At 52.2% G+C, this 16,628-nt stretch overlaps 2 protein-coding genes across 3 annotated transcripts in view; both read left to right on the top strand.

Annotated features, from left to right (window-relative positions):
- Positions 1 to 7,464, top strand: part of IFFO2 (intermediate filament family orphan 2) — a 49,155-nt gene extending 41,691 nt beyond the window's left edge. For both annotated transcript variants that reach the window (XM_067722161.1, XM_067722152.1), the window contains 4 exons: positions 433 to 553; positions 690 to 782; positions 1,715 to 1,845; positions 3,047 to 7,464. In XM_067722161.1, coding sequence (XP_067578262.1) covers positions 433 to 553; positions 690 to 782; positions 1,715 to 1,845; positions 3,047 to 3,152 — 451 coding nt within the window. In that variant the 3' untranslated portion in view covers positions 3,153 to 7,464. The remainder of the gene's footprint in view (positions 1 to 432; positions 554 to 689; positions 783 to 1,714; positions 1,846 to 3,046) is intronic.
- A 1,848-nt stretch (positions 7,465 to 9,312) lies between these two features.
- ALDH4A1 (aldehyde dehydrogenase 4 family member A1) overlaps positions 9,313 to 16,628 on the top strand; it is a 32,527-nt gene continuing 25,211 nt past the window's right edge. The window contains exon 1 of the mRNA XM_067722151.1: positions 9,313 to 9,468. Coding sequence (XP_067578252.1) covers positions 9,404 to 9,468 — 65 coding nt within the window. The 5' untranslated portion in view covers positions 9,313 to 9,403. The remainder of the gene's footprint in view (positions 9,469 to 16,628) is intronic.

Genomic DNA, 16,628 nt, shown 5'->3' with positions numbered 1-16,628 from the left:
TCTTTCTGAGCTGCAGTTTCCTCCTCTGTAAAATGGGAATAATAATAATACCCACCTTTTCAAGTTGCAGAAAAGGTTATATGAATCACCTCAGGCAGAGCAGGGGCTCCAGGAATGAGTTATTAAATGAAAGGAAAACAGTCACAAGATTGAACTTGGGAGGAAAATATCTTTAGTCTCCATTAATGAAAGCCTGGCATCTTTAGGAATATACATTTTAAATTGTATAAATAATATGTAAATACACTCTGCATTTGAAAAGAGTTAAACTCCAAGGAGAAGGCATGTGTCCCCTTTGGCCACCGCCCCTGCCTTTTTGGATGGCCACCTGGCAGGAGCCCAGTCATCAGGGCAGTGTCCCTTGCTCTCCCCTGTCCAGGCCTCTGGAGCCTGGCTTTGTTCACTCATGCCCTCCTGTGTCCCCCCCAACAGGCGGGAGACCTTTGATTTCGATGATGACTGTGACAGCCTGACGTGGGAGGAGAACGAAGATACGCTTCTGCTCTGGGAGGACTTCACTAACTGCAATCCGAGCATTGACCTGCAGGGCGAGGTGAGCCAGGCATGGCTTCTTAGAGGCTGGGAGGTAGGCATTGGGAGCACTTCCTTTCCACGATCCCTCATCCCCCACTCTTTCCCTGCAGCCCTTACCACCCAGCTAGGTTGTCCCCTCTGTTCTGTTTCCCCAGCAAGAGGAAAACCTGGGCAACTTGATCCATGAGACTGAATCCTTCTTCAAGACGAGAGACAAGGAGTACCAGGAGACCATAGGCCAGATCGAGGTGAGGCCTTAGCTGGTTCACATCACCCGGTTGTGACCCCCGAGACTCACGGTGATTAGGTGCCCGTGTGGACAGGGGCTGGGAGAGCGAGGCAGATGCAGGATCGGAAGTCAGGACATCTGCTGATTCTCTGCCTAGTGTTGGGCAAGTCACACCCCTCTTAGGGCCTCAGTTTCCTAATCTGTGAAATGGGGGTGGTGATCCATGTTGGCCCCAGAGAGGTTTTTTTTTTTAAGTTATTGACTGAGATGATGATCTCAAAATAATGAGAACTGACATTTGAGTGACATCAAGCGACACTGGGCACTCAGCCCTTTAAAAATACACCCTCCCTGGTATCTGCATACCTTATGTGTGTACCTAGAGGGACCTGGGTGCCTCCACGCTATGCAGTGGGTACTGTGTGCCCCACTTTACAGAGGAGGAGTTGAGGTTAAAAGAGACCAAGTGACTTGCCCAAGGCCCCCCAGCCAGGAAGCAGCCTGTAAGCCCAGTTCTCCCAGCTCTGGAGCCTGTGTGCTGGGCCACATCTATCAGTGAGAGTCACTGCTGTTGTCACGCTGGAGAAAGAGAAGGCCAGCTCCTTTCCTGGGGGATGTATCACTTGGTAGAGGAGAAGGGTCAGAAACACGAGAGGCTTCAGGACTTTTCTAATCCAGTCCACAGAAAGGACTGCAGGGATGCTGGACAGGGTGGAGTTGCTAGGGCTGCCCCAGTAGTTGCTAAGCAACCATTCACCTTCCACCAGAAGTGGTTCTAGGGGCCCTGCACTAGTATGTAGAGAGCAGAGAGCGGAGGGAGGGCCCTGAGGACGTGGTGTCCTGGGGTGGCCCCGATGCTGCCACCACCACTGAGGACGGGAGGTTGCTGAGTGGTCTGCTATGAGGGAGGATGACTTGGCCTCCCCTTTATGCCATGTTGGTTCCTCTCAGCTGGAGCTGGCCACGGCCAAGAGCGACATGAACCGACACTTGCATGAGTACATGGAGATGTGCAGCATGAAGCGGGGTCTGGACGTGCAGATGGAGACCTGCCGCCGGCTCATCAAAGGCTCTGCAGACAGGTACCTGGCCTTGTCCTCCCTGGCAATGCAGTGGTGGCATCCTCGGGGTGGGTGGCGGGATTTGTGGGGCTGCAACTTATAGCCTGGTGGTTTCACCTGCCCAGGCCATTGGTCCATCCGTCCGTCCACCTGTCCATGCATCCGATGACTATTAGCCTCCTACTATGTGTCAATGCCTCGCACATCTAATCTCACGTGACCACTCACGACAACCCTGCCCCCATTGATTCAACAGCTACTGTTGAAGGCTGGCTCTGTGCAAAGCCATGGGGATACAGTGATGAGCAGAACATTCGCAGCCCTGGCCCTCCTGGAGCCCACGCCCCACTTCCTGCTGAGCTGGTGGGTGGAGGTGGTGGCCGGGGCTCACATGTGTCCCTAGGAAGCCATTTTCCTTCCTTTCCCGTCTTCCAACCCGAGGCCATGTGGGTCTGTCCCCGGGAGACTGACATGCATCAGGCCTCTTTTATTTGCTGGGGGACACCAGAACCAAGACAGAGCCCCTGCCCTCAAGGAACACGCAGCCTTTCGGGGAAGACAGACATGCTAATAATAAAATGAGATAATACACATAAAATGCTTGGCATCGAGCACAGATACATTAATTATAATTGTTCTCTTATCATGACGATAGTCTTGCAGGCCGTTGTTTGGGCTGTAAGAGAGGGAGAGGCAGGGGGAGGTTGCGTGTGTGTGGCCCTGGGCTTATTAGCATGTCACCTTTAGCTCATTGATTCCCAGAAGCCACTGTTGTTATTTCCATTGTTGGGATGGAGGAGCGCCCCGTAGGCAGGGAAAATAGCTTGTGCCAGGCCCCCCAGCTCAGCAGTGATAGAGTGAGGATTCAAAACCACTGTCCTGTGTGGCCTCCCTTTGGGCTCTGAGTTAATTGTCCAGACGTGTGTTAGATGATGGGAGTGTAAAAACTGAGCTTGACCCGTGGTTTCTGCTCCCAAGGAGCTCTCAGGACCAAGCAATTACAGAGGCGGGTGCAGGGCGTCCCAATAGGTCTCTATAGCCATGTTCAGCTCCTGGGCTTTGAAGATTCTAAGGCAAGTGGTGCAAGGGCGGGCCTCGGGGCAGGATCCCCCTCTGAGGCTAGGTTTTCTAGGAATGGCTGCTCCATCTTTCCAGCTCTTTGAATCCCTTCAGAGGTCCTCAGGCTGCCCTCTGATGTCCCCCATTCTCTTGTGCCTTCCAGGAATTCACCGTCGCCTAGCTCCATGGCCAGCAGCGACTCAGGAAGTACAGACGAGATCCAGGATGAGTTTGAGCGGGAGGCAGATGTGGAGCCCATGGTCAGCTGATGACTGAGGTCCCCCAGCCCGTGCCTGGTGGTCTTGGTGATGGGGCCTCTGCCCGCCTCTCCCCACGGGGCCAGGAAGTGGGGCTCCAGCCCTCGCCACGCAGACTTCCTATGCCCTCCCTTCTCTGGAGGCCCCAAGGGACCGCTGCTTCCTTCCTTCCTTCCGCCCACCACCAACCAGTGCCCCTCCTCCATCCACCCACCCAAGGAATGGTGCTGTCAATTTCTATTGTTCTCCACATTACAGATACAGACTTCTGTCCGGACGATGCAGTGTTAACTGTGCCTTTCCCCTTAAGCTGAGCCACTTTGAGCTCCAAAGAATTATTCCTAGCAGGTGTTTTTATACAAAACTCTAAGGTGAGGGCGGGGGGGGCCCCTGGAGTGGTACAATGCCGTTTTCTACCCTCCCACCTGCTCCTCTGATTGGCCAGAAGCTCTGCCCTCCCTCCTCTGCTGGAGTTGGACTTGGGATGGCCCACCTCCCCCCAGGAAGGAGCTGTTGGCCTTTGCAAGCTCTCCAGGCCTGGGAGCTGAAAGAGAGAAAAGATGGAAGGAGGGAGGGAAGACAAATTTTTCTTTTCTTTCTGGATCGAGTGGCAAAGCAGAGGGACAAGGCACTTTGGGGGAAGGTGGAACCTCACTGTGTTTAAACTACTATGCAAAAAACAAAACAAAACAAAAAAAAGCAGCTTGCCTTATACCATTGTGGAAGGTAGGCCCTCTCCTAGATCCCTGGTTTTCCCCTGGAGCTGGGAGGGAGGAAGCTAGGGCGATCTCTCTCGCAACCTCTGGGGGTGAGCACTGACTTGGGAGGGAGTTTGGTCAAGGTCGTTAGTGAGGCTTGGGCCCCGTAAGGCCCTCGGCCACCTGACTGCTTGCTTTCTTGGGACCTCTGTGGGTTGGGGTTGGGGAGCGGGTCTCTTATTGCCCTGATGACTTGATGTTTTTCCCAGGCAACAGTAAGGGGTTATCGATCTGTAATTTCTCTGTGAGAAAGTCTGGAGGGGGCCAGGCCTGGTATCTAGCCCCTCCACCTCGGAGCTGCGTCGGTACCGTCTGCCGCCATCTTGCTTCTCCACGGTGCCCGCAGTGGCCCACTCTTTGGCCACTGGCAGGCATTGGGAAGGGAAGGGGAGGGAGCTAGCGGGGGCTGCTGGCAGAGGAGGTGGTGAGAGGAGGAGCTCGAGTGAGAGCCGTCCTTGTTCTGCTCATGGACATAAGCTCACCTTTTTCCATAATTCACTGATTGACCAGTTGGGGAGTTCAGCTGAGCCATATCTCCCCAGACTTGAGAGGGCCTGAGTCAAAGGGCACTGTGTGGCGGCCACCCCCAGATCTCAGCTTGGGGCCAGCAGAGCCAGCTTTGCTCGTTTTTTAAATTTCTTTTTGGACCCACTACGGTGGGTGTGATTGCTGATTTTTGTTTTTGTTGGCCCAGGAGCTCCCCCTGGAGGTCAGAGGAGCAAAATGTGCCCAAGGACCAGAGCTCCTTGCTACCCACTGCTTGTGTCTGCAGGCAGAGGGGGAAATCTGGCCTTGTGTAGATCAGGCCCGCTGTCTTTTCTCTCCCAGGGTACCAGTGATCTGTAAGGACTTCTTCTCTCTTCCGTTTTCCCCCACCTGTTTTTCAGTCTTAAAATCGTTGTACATAATATTCATATTATATAAATATATATATATATGGAGAGAGAGGAGATTGTTAGTGATTGTGTGTAATTTTATTTATCAGAACTTGGTGGCCTTTATTGTGAGTTTTTTCCTTTTTTGTTGTTGTTGTTGTGGAGGAACCTCCTGCTCTTTCCCTGTGAAAGTCTGGCTGAAAGTCTTCCATTCCCAGAATCTCTTATTAGCCAAATAGTCCCTTGTTGGGTACGTGGAGGGACGAGGTTTCGGAGGAGAGATCACCCCTTCCCCTCCTCCTCACTGACACTTGTTCTCAAGGTTACAGGGTTCAAACATATCAGATTATTATTGTCATTATTGTTATTGTTGTTTTAGTTTTAGTTTTAGTTTAACCAAAGGTTATCAGAGCCAGTTGGGCTTGGACCTCAGCTGCTGAAAAGATTTTCCGTTTCTGGGAGGCTGGGAAACTGGCCGCCTCTCAGGCCTCCTCTGCCCAGGGTGAGGGAGGCATTGAATTCCATGGACAGGTAGGCAGAGTGGAGGCCTGCCCCGGGTTTTTCCTCAAGGTGGTGGGAGGGTGACAGACCTATCTTTAGAGTTAAGACAGTTAGGCAACAATGTAAGTATTGGGGGGTAACTAAGGTTACCATGGTGATTGCTGTCCAATGGTATTATTTTTGCTTTCCCCCTTGGATACATAGGATATTTGTCTTTGGGGACTAGCGTACTCTGAATTTATCTGGGGAGTATGGAAATGGCAGGAGCCAGAGTCAGATGTTGGCCAGAAAGATCCATCTTGCTGGTTTTCAATAGCTGTTCTCGCTGGGGAGCAAGGACTTGGGGCTGGTGGATGGGGGGACAACAAGAGTGTTAGTGACCTGCCTTCAGGGTGCGATCCTGGTTTTGGCCTGGCTGCCTCCCTCCCCACCAAGTTCTTTTTTGAGTTAGTTGCCAGTGGGCCCCGCTTGTACCCTTGCCATGGGCCCACAGCTTGCCGAGAAAGACCCCAACGCTCGCTGGGGCAGCACCAGGTCCAGTTGGGATGAACTGGTCCATCCTTTGTAAAGATGTAAATACGTAATTTTGGTTTTCTATTTCTCAGCCCAGTGTCATATTGACATTGGTATTTTAGAATTGGTCTCAGATGGGCTCTCCTGTGCTGCCCTCTCTCACTCTCCTATTTTGGGGGGTTTTATAAAAAGAGAGGATTGGGGAGGGACAGGGAGAGTAGCTTCCTTTGGGCTCCCTGGTTGTGGAGCACACACACACACACACACATACACATACTTCTCTGAGACTCTGAACAGGGAAAAAAATGATTTGCAAGTAAACACATTTTGTTTTCTTGTGGCAGTATGTCTAGAGGTGTCTGACGGGCCTGTCCATCATGGATTTAGCTCTGTGGATGTAGCTCATATGACCTGTGGAGAATCAGACCACTTTGGCTTGGGATGGGGGAGAGGGTGTGGGGCAGGGGATCATATAAGGTGTAACTTAAGCTAAATGTAATCTATTTATAAAGGAAGAGACTCTCATCTATTTTTATGAACGTTTTTTTTAAAATCTAGGGTAGGCAGTTATGGTAGCCCAGCATTTTTCTGTGGACAAGATGCATGTTGCTGCTGGATTTAATATAATCAGTACCCCTCACCTGTCTCCGCATCATCACCACCTACTCATCCACACCCACGAGTGGCTTCAGCAGAGTGTAGGTCACCCCTCACCTCATTTCCTTCTCCCTTGATCCCCCAGCTCCTTGGTCCTTGGAAGTCCAGGGGGCTGGGCACTTGTGGGAGTGGGTGGACAGTGGGGAATTCAGAACGGAGGTGGGTGGTGGGAGGGAAGGGGGGCACTAGGTAGGGGACAAGCTCTGCTTCAGAAGGTGGGCTCCGATTAGTTGCTCAAACTCTGGTCTGCCAAGATCCATTGCCAGGTCGGCTGTATTTGGAGAGAGCTGAGAAGCAGTAGGGTGTGGGTGGCAATGGGCTGTTGGTTCACGGAGCCCACAGCTTCCTTGGGGCCTGGGCCTCCGTGGGTCCAAGGTTGTCAGGCAGCTGGAGCAGGAGTGCAAATGCCATGAGATGCCTACAGCCCAGCCCTGGCTGTGCCAACCCCAGGCCAAGGCCTGGGATGCAGTCCTTGCTGTGCTCTTCCAGGGACCTGGATGAGGAACTAGGGTGCTGGGAGCTTCCTGGGTCCTCCACCTTGAGACACCAAGCTCTGGTTCTAGAGGGCACTCTCCTAGAGTGGGGAGTCTGGAAGCAGCCAGGTGGGTGTCAGTAAAGGCAGATTCTCTCTGGAAGGGAATTTTCCATGAGTGGAAGATTTCCAGGCTCTGGGTGGGCTGCTTGTTAGTCTCAGGCTAAATCCCTCACCATTCCCTCTGCCAAGCCCTCAAAGAGATGAGGCAAAGGCAACCCCACCCACAGACCCCTTCGTGGACATTTTAGCATCTACCTGATTTTTAGCCCCATCCAGGGAGACTTTCTATCCTGAAGTCCCATCCTACCCCACTGTTGCTGTTTGTCTGCCAGCTGGGTCTAGCGTCAAGGGGAACGGGGGGTTTATATTCATTGAAAGACTACTGATCCTACCGGAAACCAACCTGTTTACTGTACTGTTGTAAATATCATGCCCTTTATATCCTGTATATTGGCTTCTTTTAAATAAAGTGAAATGTCTTAGAATTGATGGTGCCTTTTTTTTTTAAATTAAGGATAAAAAAAATTAAGGATAAAGAGGTGATGGGGAGGGGCAAGAGGATGGTGGGCCACATAACCACTAAAGTAATTAGCTGATTAGTGATCAAATAGGGAAGTTTCACATCACCTGTTATATTTGCATCTCACAATAAAATCTTCACAAGTAGTTAAAGCAGAAATTATTATACATATTTTACAGAAGGGGAAGAGAGCCAGAGAGATCACAGACTGAATAACTGGCATAGCCTGGTTTGGAGTTGAGGTCCTGTTAATCAATCGACCCCATTTCATGAACCTCCTCACAGTGCCCTTGAAAGGCTACCTCCTAGGCTCTGGATTTGACACTGTCCAATATTCTAGTTTCTTTCTGTTAATGGCTGAATTCAGGGAGACATTGACCTGTGTGAACTGGGCCCATGACTAGGGTTTTCTTCAAGGATGAAGAAAAACAGCCACTGCCAATTCCAATTAACTTTTTACCATCTCTAAGACTTGTGCTTAATGTACAAATGGCTCTCCAAACCTGCAAGTTTCTCATCCTTGGAGAGGGAAGGCTGACTGTACTGTGCCACCTTATGTAAGAGACGTGAGCATCGTGAATTTGGTATCTGCGGGGGCTCCTGGAACCAAGGCCCCACCAAGACCGAGAGACGACTGTAGTTTCCTTTCCCACTCCCCATTCTGTTTAAATTCTCCAAAGTGCCTTAAAGAGTGTGCCCTCCTGGAGAAAGGAGTAGCATGAAATAATGAGGGCGTTCTAAGGTGGGTATTATTATCCCCACTTTACAGGCTTGGAAACTGAAGCCCAGGAAAAATTCCGTATTTCGCCCTTGTCATAGGGAGAAACCATGATCAGCAACTGAACTCTGACTCCTAAGCAAGTTCTCGGTACACGCTGCTAGAGGAAATATAAACAGATATATTAGAAGGGAGCGTTAGAAAAGCTGTAACAGTACTTTAGGAATCGAATGGGTCCCTAAGATTCCATCCTCTGGAAGACTTCAGAAACCGAGTTTTAAATAACGTTCACGTGTTCATCAGGCAGAAAACTTCCCCGAAAATTCAAATTTTGGTGCGGGGCGCAAAAATAAAGCACAAGAGCAACTGGTTCCGCGTCCATAGGCTTTGAAGGAAAGCCTGAGCATAGACTGGCTCCGGTTTTATCTTTTATTGATCGTAATCTGCAAAGAAGCAGGCTGATTTATCTAAGCGCTAGGCCTCAGGAAGCTGGGTGGCCCCGCGCCAGGCCGGGAGGTGGAGGGCGGCTGAGTCCCAACCAGGAGGCTAGAGCCAGGGGCAGCAGGCTCATTCCAGGGGCTGCAGCCCCCGAGTTGAGGTGGGGGGCTGGCCGCTATGCAGCCCTGCACGGTCGAATAGTCTAGCAGCCACTGGCCAAAGACAGCGAGAGTGGTAGGGCTGGGACTCTAGCTGTCCCTGACTGGCAGACCCGCTGTCCTTCCGCGCCGCCTCACACGTGCCCTATTCCCGCTCTCTTATTGGCTGCTTCAGCCCCTCTATCCCGGCCTAAGGAGACTGCTACATGACCGCCCCTCTGATTGGTCCAGGAGCTTCCATGTATCATTCTGATTGGTCGATGGAGCTCACTCCCTTTTGCCCTCGGCCCCCTTTGGAGGGCGACTGGGTCATACCATAAAGAGAGGAGGGGGAAGTGTGTACATTTCAAGGCTTCTCTTTCGGGCAATTTTGCCCTATGTCACATAACGTCCTTTATCATGCCCTAAAAAGGTAATTATTTTATTAGCAGAAGGTAAATACAGAGGCGTTTCGGTTGATCCTGGCTTGGAGGACGGATGGGGTGACGTGTTCCCCCCGCCAGCCGAGGTGGTACGCTCAGGGCGGGGCAGCGCAGTAGAGCCGCTCCGGGGGCGAACGGTCCAGCAAACAGCAGTGCCGAAAGCTCAAGATGCTGCCGCTGTCGCCGCCCGCGCTCCGCCGCGCCCTGCTGACTCGCCCGTGGAGGGCTGCCGGGTGAGTGAGTACCAGGCCTGGGGAGGCCCCTCGCGGCGCCTGCTGCCCCGGGGTCCCGGGAGTCGTTGGGCGCTCCCTCGCCCCCGAGCCGGACTCCCTCCCTGCCAGACCCTCGCCGGGTTTCCTAGGGCCTCCCCTCCGCCGGGGGTCACTTCCTCTGATGCCGCCCGACCCCCACGCAGGCCTTCCTCCCATTGCTATACCCTCGTCTCCCAAAGTTCTTCCTTCAGCTAGGGGGACCCCCTTCCCGAATCCTGCTGCGGGGTGGGGGTGCCTCGGTGCCCTGTTGGCTCCCACGCTTAGAAATTAGCCACTTAATCACTTCTCCTTCTCCTGATGCTGGATCTTCGAAATTTGCCCACCGCCGGAGTGCAGTGCCTTCCTCCCAGGACACCTCTATTTTTAGCACACCCCGCTTCTCACCTCCCCACCCTCGGTCTCACATTCAGGACCCTCCCTGGGTCTTCCCTCTCTTCTGTCTACCGGCATTTCTATTTCTCTCTTTTCTCCTTCCCCTTTTTAAAAGTTGTGTTGGGCAGAGAAGAGGACCCCTTTCTTCTGATAGGTGGAATAATAATACTTACGGAGTGCGTAGAACGTGCCAAACCTGTGCTACGCACTTGGGGTATGTGCCTTATTGTGATAATTAATAAATAAGTTGCTACATGTAAAGTGTGTTGAACAGTGCCTGGCACATAGGCAGCGCCCAGTTACTATTAATCATGACCATCATTATCACTCTTATTTAAACTTCTCCTGGGGGTAGCTGTTATTCCAAATTACAGATGAAGACACCAAGGTGCAGTTTCAGAGCGGAGCTGCCCTGCAAACCCAGATTTGCAAACCCCCGCACTGTGGAGTTGGGTTCCCGGACCCTTGCCCACTCAGCGACAAATGTTCTCAGAGCCCCTTTCTGCCTCTGGGCTTGGTGGAGAAGGTACGTAGCACACAGATCCTGCCCCAGAGGGGCTCACAGTCTGGTGAGGCTGCACCCCTATGGACCCGTGTTTCTGTCCATCTCCCTTTCAGAGCTGGGCAGCCCCTGCCCCCAGTGTTTGCCTGACCTCTAGGACTCACCAGTTACGTCTCGCCTGCTGAGCTATGCCCTTTCTGAGTTAATCAGTGTCCTAAGGGCTGGTGCAGGGGTGCCCTGGGCATGGATGAGTCCCAGCGCTGCTGTGTATTCTCTATGGGGGAGTGGGACAGGGAAGAGGACATGGCCAGGAAGGGCTCTTTTTCCAAACTGAGGACGGGGGCCATGCTCACTACACCCTCAGCGTGGTCCTGTTTGCAGGCCTCTCTCCCTGCACTCTGAGACCATCCCTCTCAGACCCTAGATGGAAGCCACATAGATTTACCTGTTTACTGAGTACCTACCGAGTGCACGTGCTTTGCTAAATGCTGCGGGCTGGTGGGGGGGGGCGGGGGTGGTGGTGGGGTGTACCCAGGGGATTTACACGTGGATGGGAGCCTTCCAAGAGTTTTCAGTGTAATGGGGAAGAAAGCCTTAAACATTAAAAAAACCAAAAACCCCTCTAATATCTGGTAGAAAGAAATCCCTATTCTGAAAAAAAAAAAAAAAAACCTCATAACAGCAATAGCTATCAAGCAATCAAGTACCATAGGCCTGATTGTGCAGATAAGCCCTGTATTATTACCATTTTACAGATGGGAAACTTATCTGCCTGTTCAGACAAATGTGAGACTAAAATCGCAGTCAGTCTGACTCCAGACTCATGCTCTTAATTACAAAGCCTCCTGAGCGGAGAAAAAGCATTTTGCAATCCGAGAAAGCGTTTTGCAACCAGATCTGCCAGTTCAGGTTACTTCTTCAGATACAGCAGCTGGCCCGCTGCCCCAGACCGGGTTTCCCACCTCGGCAGTATTAACATTTGAGTCTGATAATGCTTTGCTGTGGGAGCTGCCCTATGCATTGCAGGGTGTTTAGCAGCGTCTCTGGCCTCCACCCACCAGATGCCAGGGCATCCCCCAGTCGTGACAACAAAATAATGTCTCCAGACATTGCCAGCTGTCACCTGGGGGGCAAAATCACTCCTAGTTGAGAGCCATGGTTCTAGAAGAACAGTTTCGGTGTTGGGTCACTTGTTCATTTAGTCAACAGATACTTAGAACACTCCTGTGGCATGCCGTGTCTGCATGTACGGAGAGACAGCTTCAGGACATGTTTAGTGATATCTCTCAGTGTCCTGTACATGAAGCTGAGGAAAACCATCTCTTGGGGAACTGGGATGGGTGCTGTTCTCTAGTGTTTCCCTTTCTGCCTGGAGTGCCAGGAATCTCAACCAATTTTTAAACATACTCTTGATTGTACATTTTCTTTTTATTGAATTAGTAGGTGTCCATTGTACAAAGTACAGATAAAGCAAAAAAGGGTTACAAAAAATTGCCTGGCAGCTCACCACACAGAGGTAACCACTGCTGTCACTTTGATTACTAGCCTTTTAATATTCCAGGAGTATATATGCTTTAGAAAAATAACATAAAAATGGGCTCCCCTGCAAATCCATTTTTGTAGCTTGCTTTTTCACTTGAGACTTCTCTACCTTATTATATGTCCCCAGGGCCTAGAACTGTGACTGCCACCTGGTAACCCTCAGCAAACGTTTGGCGAATGAAAGAACGATCACGTGATTCCTTACTTGCCAACAGAGATTTATCACAACCATTCTGGGAGACAATCATGACAAACACCTGGCCTTTACGGATGGCCCAGGAATGGTCACTACGGGCTACCATTTACCTTTTACGTGGATGATGTTACTTAGCTCCTCAGCAACCTATGATGTGGGTGTTACTATCCCCACTTCACGGATTAAACGGCTGAGGCCTGTGGAAGTTAAGGAAAACTTGTCCAAGGCCTTAAGCTGGTAAACACCAGACCTCCCAATTGATTGCCTTTTGTCTCCTTTGGCCCTGACCTGCCTGCCCTTTTCTCTATTTCATTAACTTTTTCATGGGTGTCCTCTGCAAATTCTCTTTGGAAACAGCCAAGATGCACATTTATATATAAATTTAATAAATAAAAGAACTAACCCGGGGGGCTTCCCTGGTGGCGCAGTGGTTGAGAGAGTCCGCCTGCCGATGCAGGGGACACAGGTTCGTGCCCCGGTCCGGGAAGATCCCACATGCCACGGAGCGGCTGGGCCCGTGAGCCATGGCCGCTGAGCCTGCACTTCCGGAGGCTGTGCTCTGCAACGGGAGAGGCCACAACAGCGAGAGGCCTGCGTACTGCAAAAAAAAAAAAAAAAAAAAAAAGAACTAACCCGGGCTCATAGGAAGCTTACAATAAATGTTAATTTTTGTCCCTTACATACTCTTGTATCAGACCTCGCTGGGTGCTGGGGTCCAGAGGTGACTCCAGTTCAGCACCCCCCCAGTGTCAGGGGGCTTGCGGGCTGGAATTCCCCTGCAGAAATCCTGGTAACTTTGGACCCCTCTCAGCCCACCAGCCTGTCTAATTTTCCCCATTTCAAAACCCCCCAGTGCTTGTCCCAGCCTGCCCGCCCCTGGGATGGGCAGAGGCTGTGCAGGGCGGGGGCCTGGTACCTCCCACCATTCCCTGGACAGACTCTGCCCTTTCACTCCTCCAAGCGGTGGCCAGGGCAGTGCCTCTTGCCTGGAATGTCCTCCCCTGGTGAGCACATGCTCACCCAGCACTTTGTGGCCGTGCCAAGGCAGCTCTCCTTTGGCCCTTCGATGCCCTGTCTGTAAAATGGGAATAATCCTATTAACGGGCATGGAGCACAAGGGTTAGAGATGACGTGACAAGTGGCTTGGTGGGGGCCTGGGACTCTGTGCGCTCTGTGAATAAGTTGAGTAAAAGAATAAGTAGAACCTACAATGATCATAATACTTGCTTCTAAAGGTGTCAGAATCCCCACTCAGGCAGCAGTCGGCACCAGCACACGGACCCTGGGGAACTTGGCTTCCGGTGCCCAGCACCTGTTTGGGCACACAGCAGGTGCTGAACAGTTGCTGTTGGAATGGCCCACAGGAGAGCCCGGGTGGATCCTGGCTCTACCTCTTAGCAGCTGTGTGGCCCTGGGCAGGTTGCTCAACCTCTCTGTGCTGCTTCTTGTTCCCGCGTGGAAAAGAAAGATAATAGTGGAATTGTCTTGGAGAATAAACGAATTCATATGCGAAAACCACTTTGAAGAGTGGCCAGCACCTAGAACACGTAATGTGTTGCTTCAAGCATTATTTTGATCCCCTCCCCCACTAGCGGGCATTGTTATGCAGTGAAAGCCCTGAGCTTCCCTCCCCACCTCAGGGTGGCCTCTTTGCTCCAGTGGGAAGAGAGGAGGTGCCAGCTGGGCGGTTAGGAGGATGAACCTGTCCCATCAGCAGGCCAAAGGTGTCTGAGATGCTCCGCATGCTTCTGCCAAAGCGTGTCTCCTAAGTGAGGGAACCTGGCTTCCGATCCTGCACCGTCACTCCACCAGCTGTGACCATGAGCCCTTAATCTCTGAACCTCAGTGTCCTCCCTGTACAATAGGTGTAATAAGAGTTTGCAGGGTAATATATTTGTAGGGTGGATTCAATGCGCTCATCACTTAGCACTATGCCAGAGGCATGCTTAAATGCTTCAGAAAAGTTCTTTGAAGTTTTCCAGGGCAGCTCAGCCTGGGCTTCAGGCCCCTCCCTTCTGGCCCTGCCCTGGGCTCTGTACTTTCTCTCAGCTCACCTCCATCACTGGTGCCTTATCTCAGTGATAAGGAGAATTGGTCTTATCAGGTCCCAGATAACAGCCTGGAAGCTGAATGAAGCAAAGACAATTTCCTTTCTAGTCCTCTCCTTGGCCTTGGCTGCCCTGACCCCAGCCGCTGGGGACCTGCATCCAGCAAAAGAACATTGCCTGGGAGTCCCGTTCGTCCCGGGGGCCTGGCGTCCACTTGTGTGTTAATTGTTTTAAAGGTATTTCTCATATGCTTACTGTGGTCTGGGCAGTGTGGGAGCACAGACAATCAGAGCTCTGTAATGAGGGTTGTCACCTGTGAGATGATCTGATAGGGGTCCCATCCAGGCAGGGTGAGGCTGGTATCCCCTGCAGAGGGAGATGGGAGTGGGGTGGAGTGGGGAGACCAGGGTGGCAGGATTGCAGCAGATGAGGTGGGAGGGGGTGGGGGGTGATGGGAAATGAGTCTGGAGGCCTCAGTAAGGATTCTGATTCTTTTCTTTTTTTGGCCGTGCCACGTGGCATGCGGGATCTTAGTTCCCGGACTAGGGATTGAACCTGTGCCCCCTGCAATGGAAGCGCGGGGTCCTAACCACGGGACCGCCAGGGAAGTCCCAGGATTCTGATTCTTTATTGTAGAAGAAAATGGGAAGCCACTAAGTTACGAGCCGAGCACTTACCCTCCGTCTCTCTGTGTTGATCATGTTTTCATGTTAAGACTATGAAAACCAGTAGCTGCTACCTTTTGACCTTCTGCCCTGGGTGGGACGCAGGACTAAGTTTATTCCAGCAGTTTTGAGAGGAGCTTGGAGTCAGTGGAGCCGGAATGACTGTTGTAGTTGTCCAGGCAAAAGCTGATGGTGCCTTGGACCAGGGTGGAGGCCGAGGGGTGGCCTGGGAGCTCAGCCCCTGGCAGCTCAGCCCCTGGCAGCAGCCCCCTCAGTTTTCCCCTTTGTAAATGTCAGAGCTTGCAGGCTCTAAATTTCACCCACTGCAGGCTATGTTTTGGTGTTGCAGCCTACGTTTTGGCGTTGCAGCCTTTTTAGCTCAGATCCTGGTACCTGCCGAGGGTGAGGAGGGGCAGCTGGGGTCTCAGGCCCAGGCCGTGAAGTCCTCAGGTGAGCAGAAGGGGCACCCCGGGTTGTTAGGGGAAACTGAGTCAAATTCAGACTCTGCCGTATGCTTCTTTCCTGAAGCGGGAGGGCTGAGAGCTGCCCTAAGAAGGTTGGGTTGGATTCACCTCTGTGTCCCAGAGCCAGGCACCTGCCAGGTGTGATGAACACATGGTTTGGGTGAGCTGTTTGACCTCATCTGAGCTATCTCTGCATCCTTGCCATGGGGGGTAGACATGTGCTGACTGACTGAATGAATGAATGAATGGGAATACAGTCCTGCCTAGAAGGGCCTCGCAGATCCCTGTAGAGGCCCCATGTCCTGCAAGTGGTTCACGCTGCCTTTCCCTGAGCCAGTGGAAGGGTGCTCATGTTATCCCAAAGGGCACATGAGCCAAAAAAAAAGAAAAAGAAAGTTTGTCAGACATCCTTGGATTATTTTTGGCTCTTGTTGACTCAGGCTGATCTTTGAACTAGTCTCTGTTCCCTAAGCTATGTTCAGAGTGATGGATAGTGGGGCCGGGGCCTGGAGACTTTCCAGGCAGAGAGAAAGCCACGGGGGCATGTGATCCTGAGGTCACAGTGGACCTCTGCCCTGGGGAAGGTTGGGGGAGACCTGTAGGATTTCTGGTTCTGATGTTGCTTGGGAGGGAACAGGGAGAGGAGGGCTGGTAGCTGCTACCTTTTGAACTTCTGCCCTGGTGGGATACGGGGCTACGTTTATTCCAGCAGTGTTTGCTGAGCCCCCAGGCCAGCCCCTGATCCTCGGGGGTGTCTGGGAACCATTTTGCCTTTGAAAGCCTGGCCTGGTGGAGTAAACATTCTGGAAGACCTTTACAGTTTCTTAGGAAAACCTAAGAGCAGGAAGGGTGAGGAGAGGCAAGGCTTGTCATCCTTACAGTGACCCTGTGCGGAACATGGTGTCACCCATTCTTCAGGTGAGGAAACAGAGGCCTGCGGAGTTTGTAATAATGTGCTGAGGTCTCGAGCAGGTGTGGGGGTCCATCCGGGCTCTGTCTGCTTCCAGAGCCTTTGCTTTTCACACCCGCCAGGACTTGGGGTCAAGAGGGGGCTTGGGTGGCCCCGCTTCTGGCTCCCAGCCCAGCACGCAGGGGCTCTCTCCTGGCTTGAAGAGGACCAGGTGATATCTGATTCACTGCTTTGTGGTGGTGCGCTGCTACTGAGGCCCAGAGAGAGGCATCTGGAACCTTCCAGGTGGTGGGGGGTGGAGGAGTAGACGCCACCCTCCCCTTTCCTGCCGGGCTGTTGAGACCTGTGGCCGCTGACATTTTCTGGCCTCTGCATTCTTCCCCACCGCAGTAGGTGGAAGGGGGCCGTGTGGATTTTCAGGT

Source organism: Pseudorca crassidens, chromosome 2 (genome assembly GCF_039906515.1).
Source record: "Pseudorca crassidens isolate mPseCra1 chromosome 2, mPseCra1.hap1, whole genome shotgun sequence".
Lineage (NCBI taxonomy): Eukaryota > Metazoa > Chordata > Mammalia > Artiodactyla > Delphinidae > Pseudorca > Pseudorca crassidens.
The sequence above is the reverse complement of the archived record's forward strand: the minus strand, read 5'-3'. Positions and strand labels throughout refer to the sequence as shown.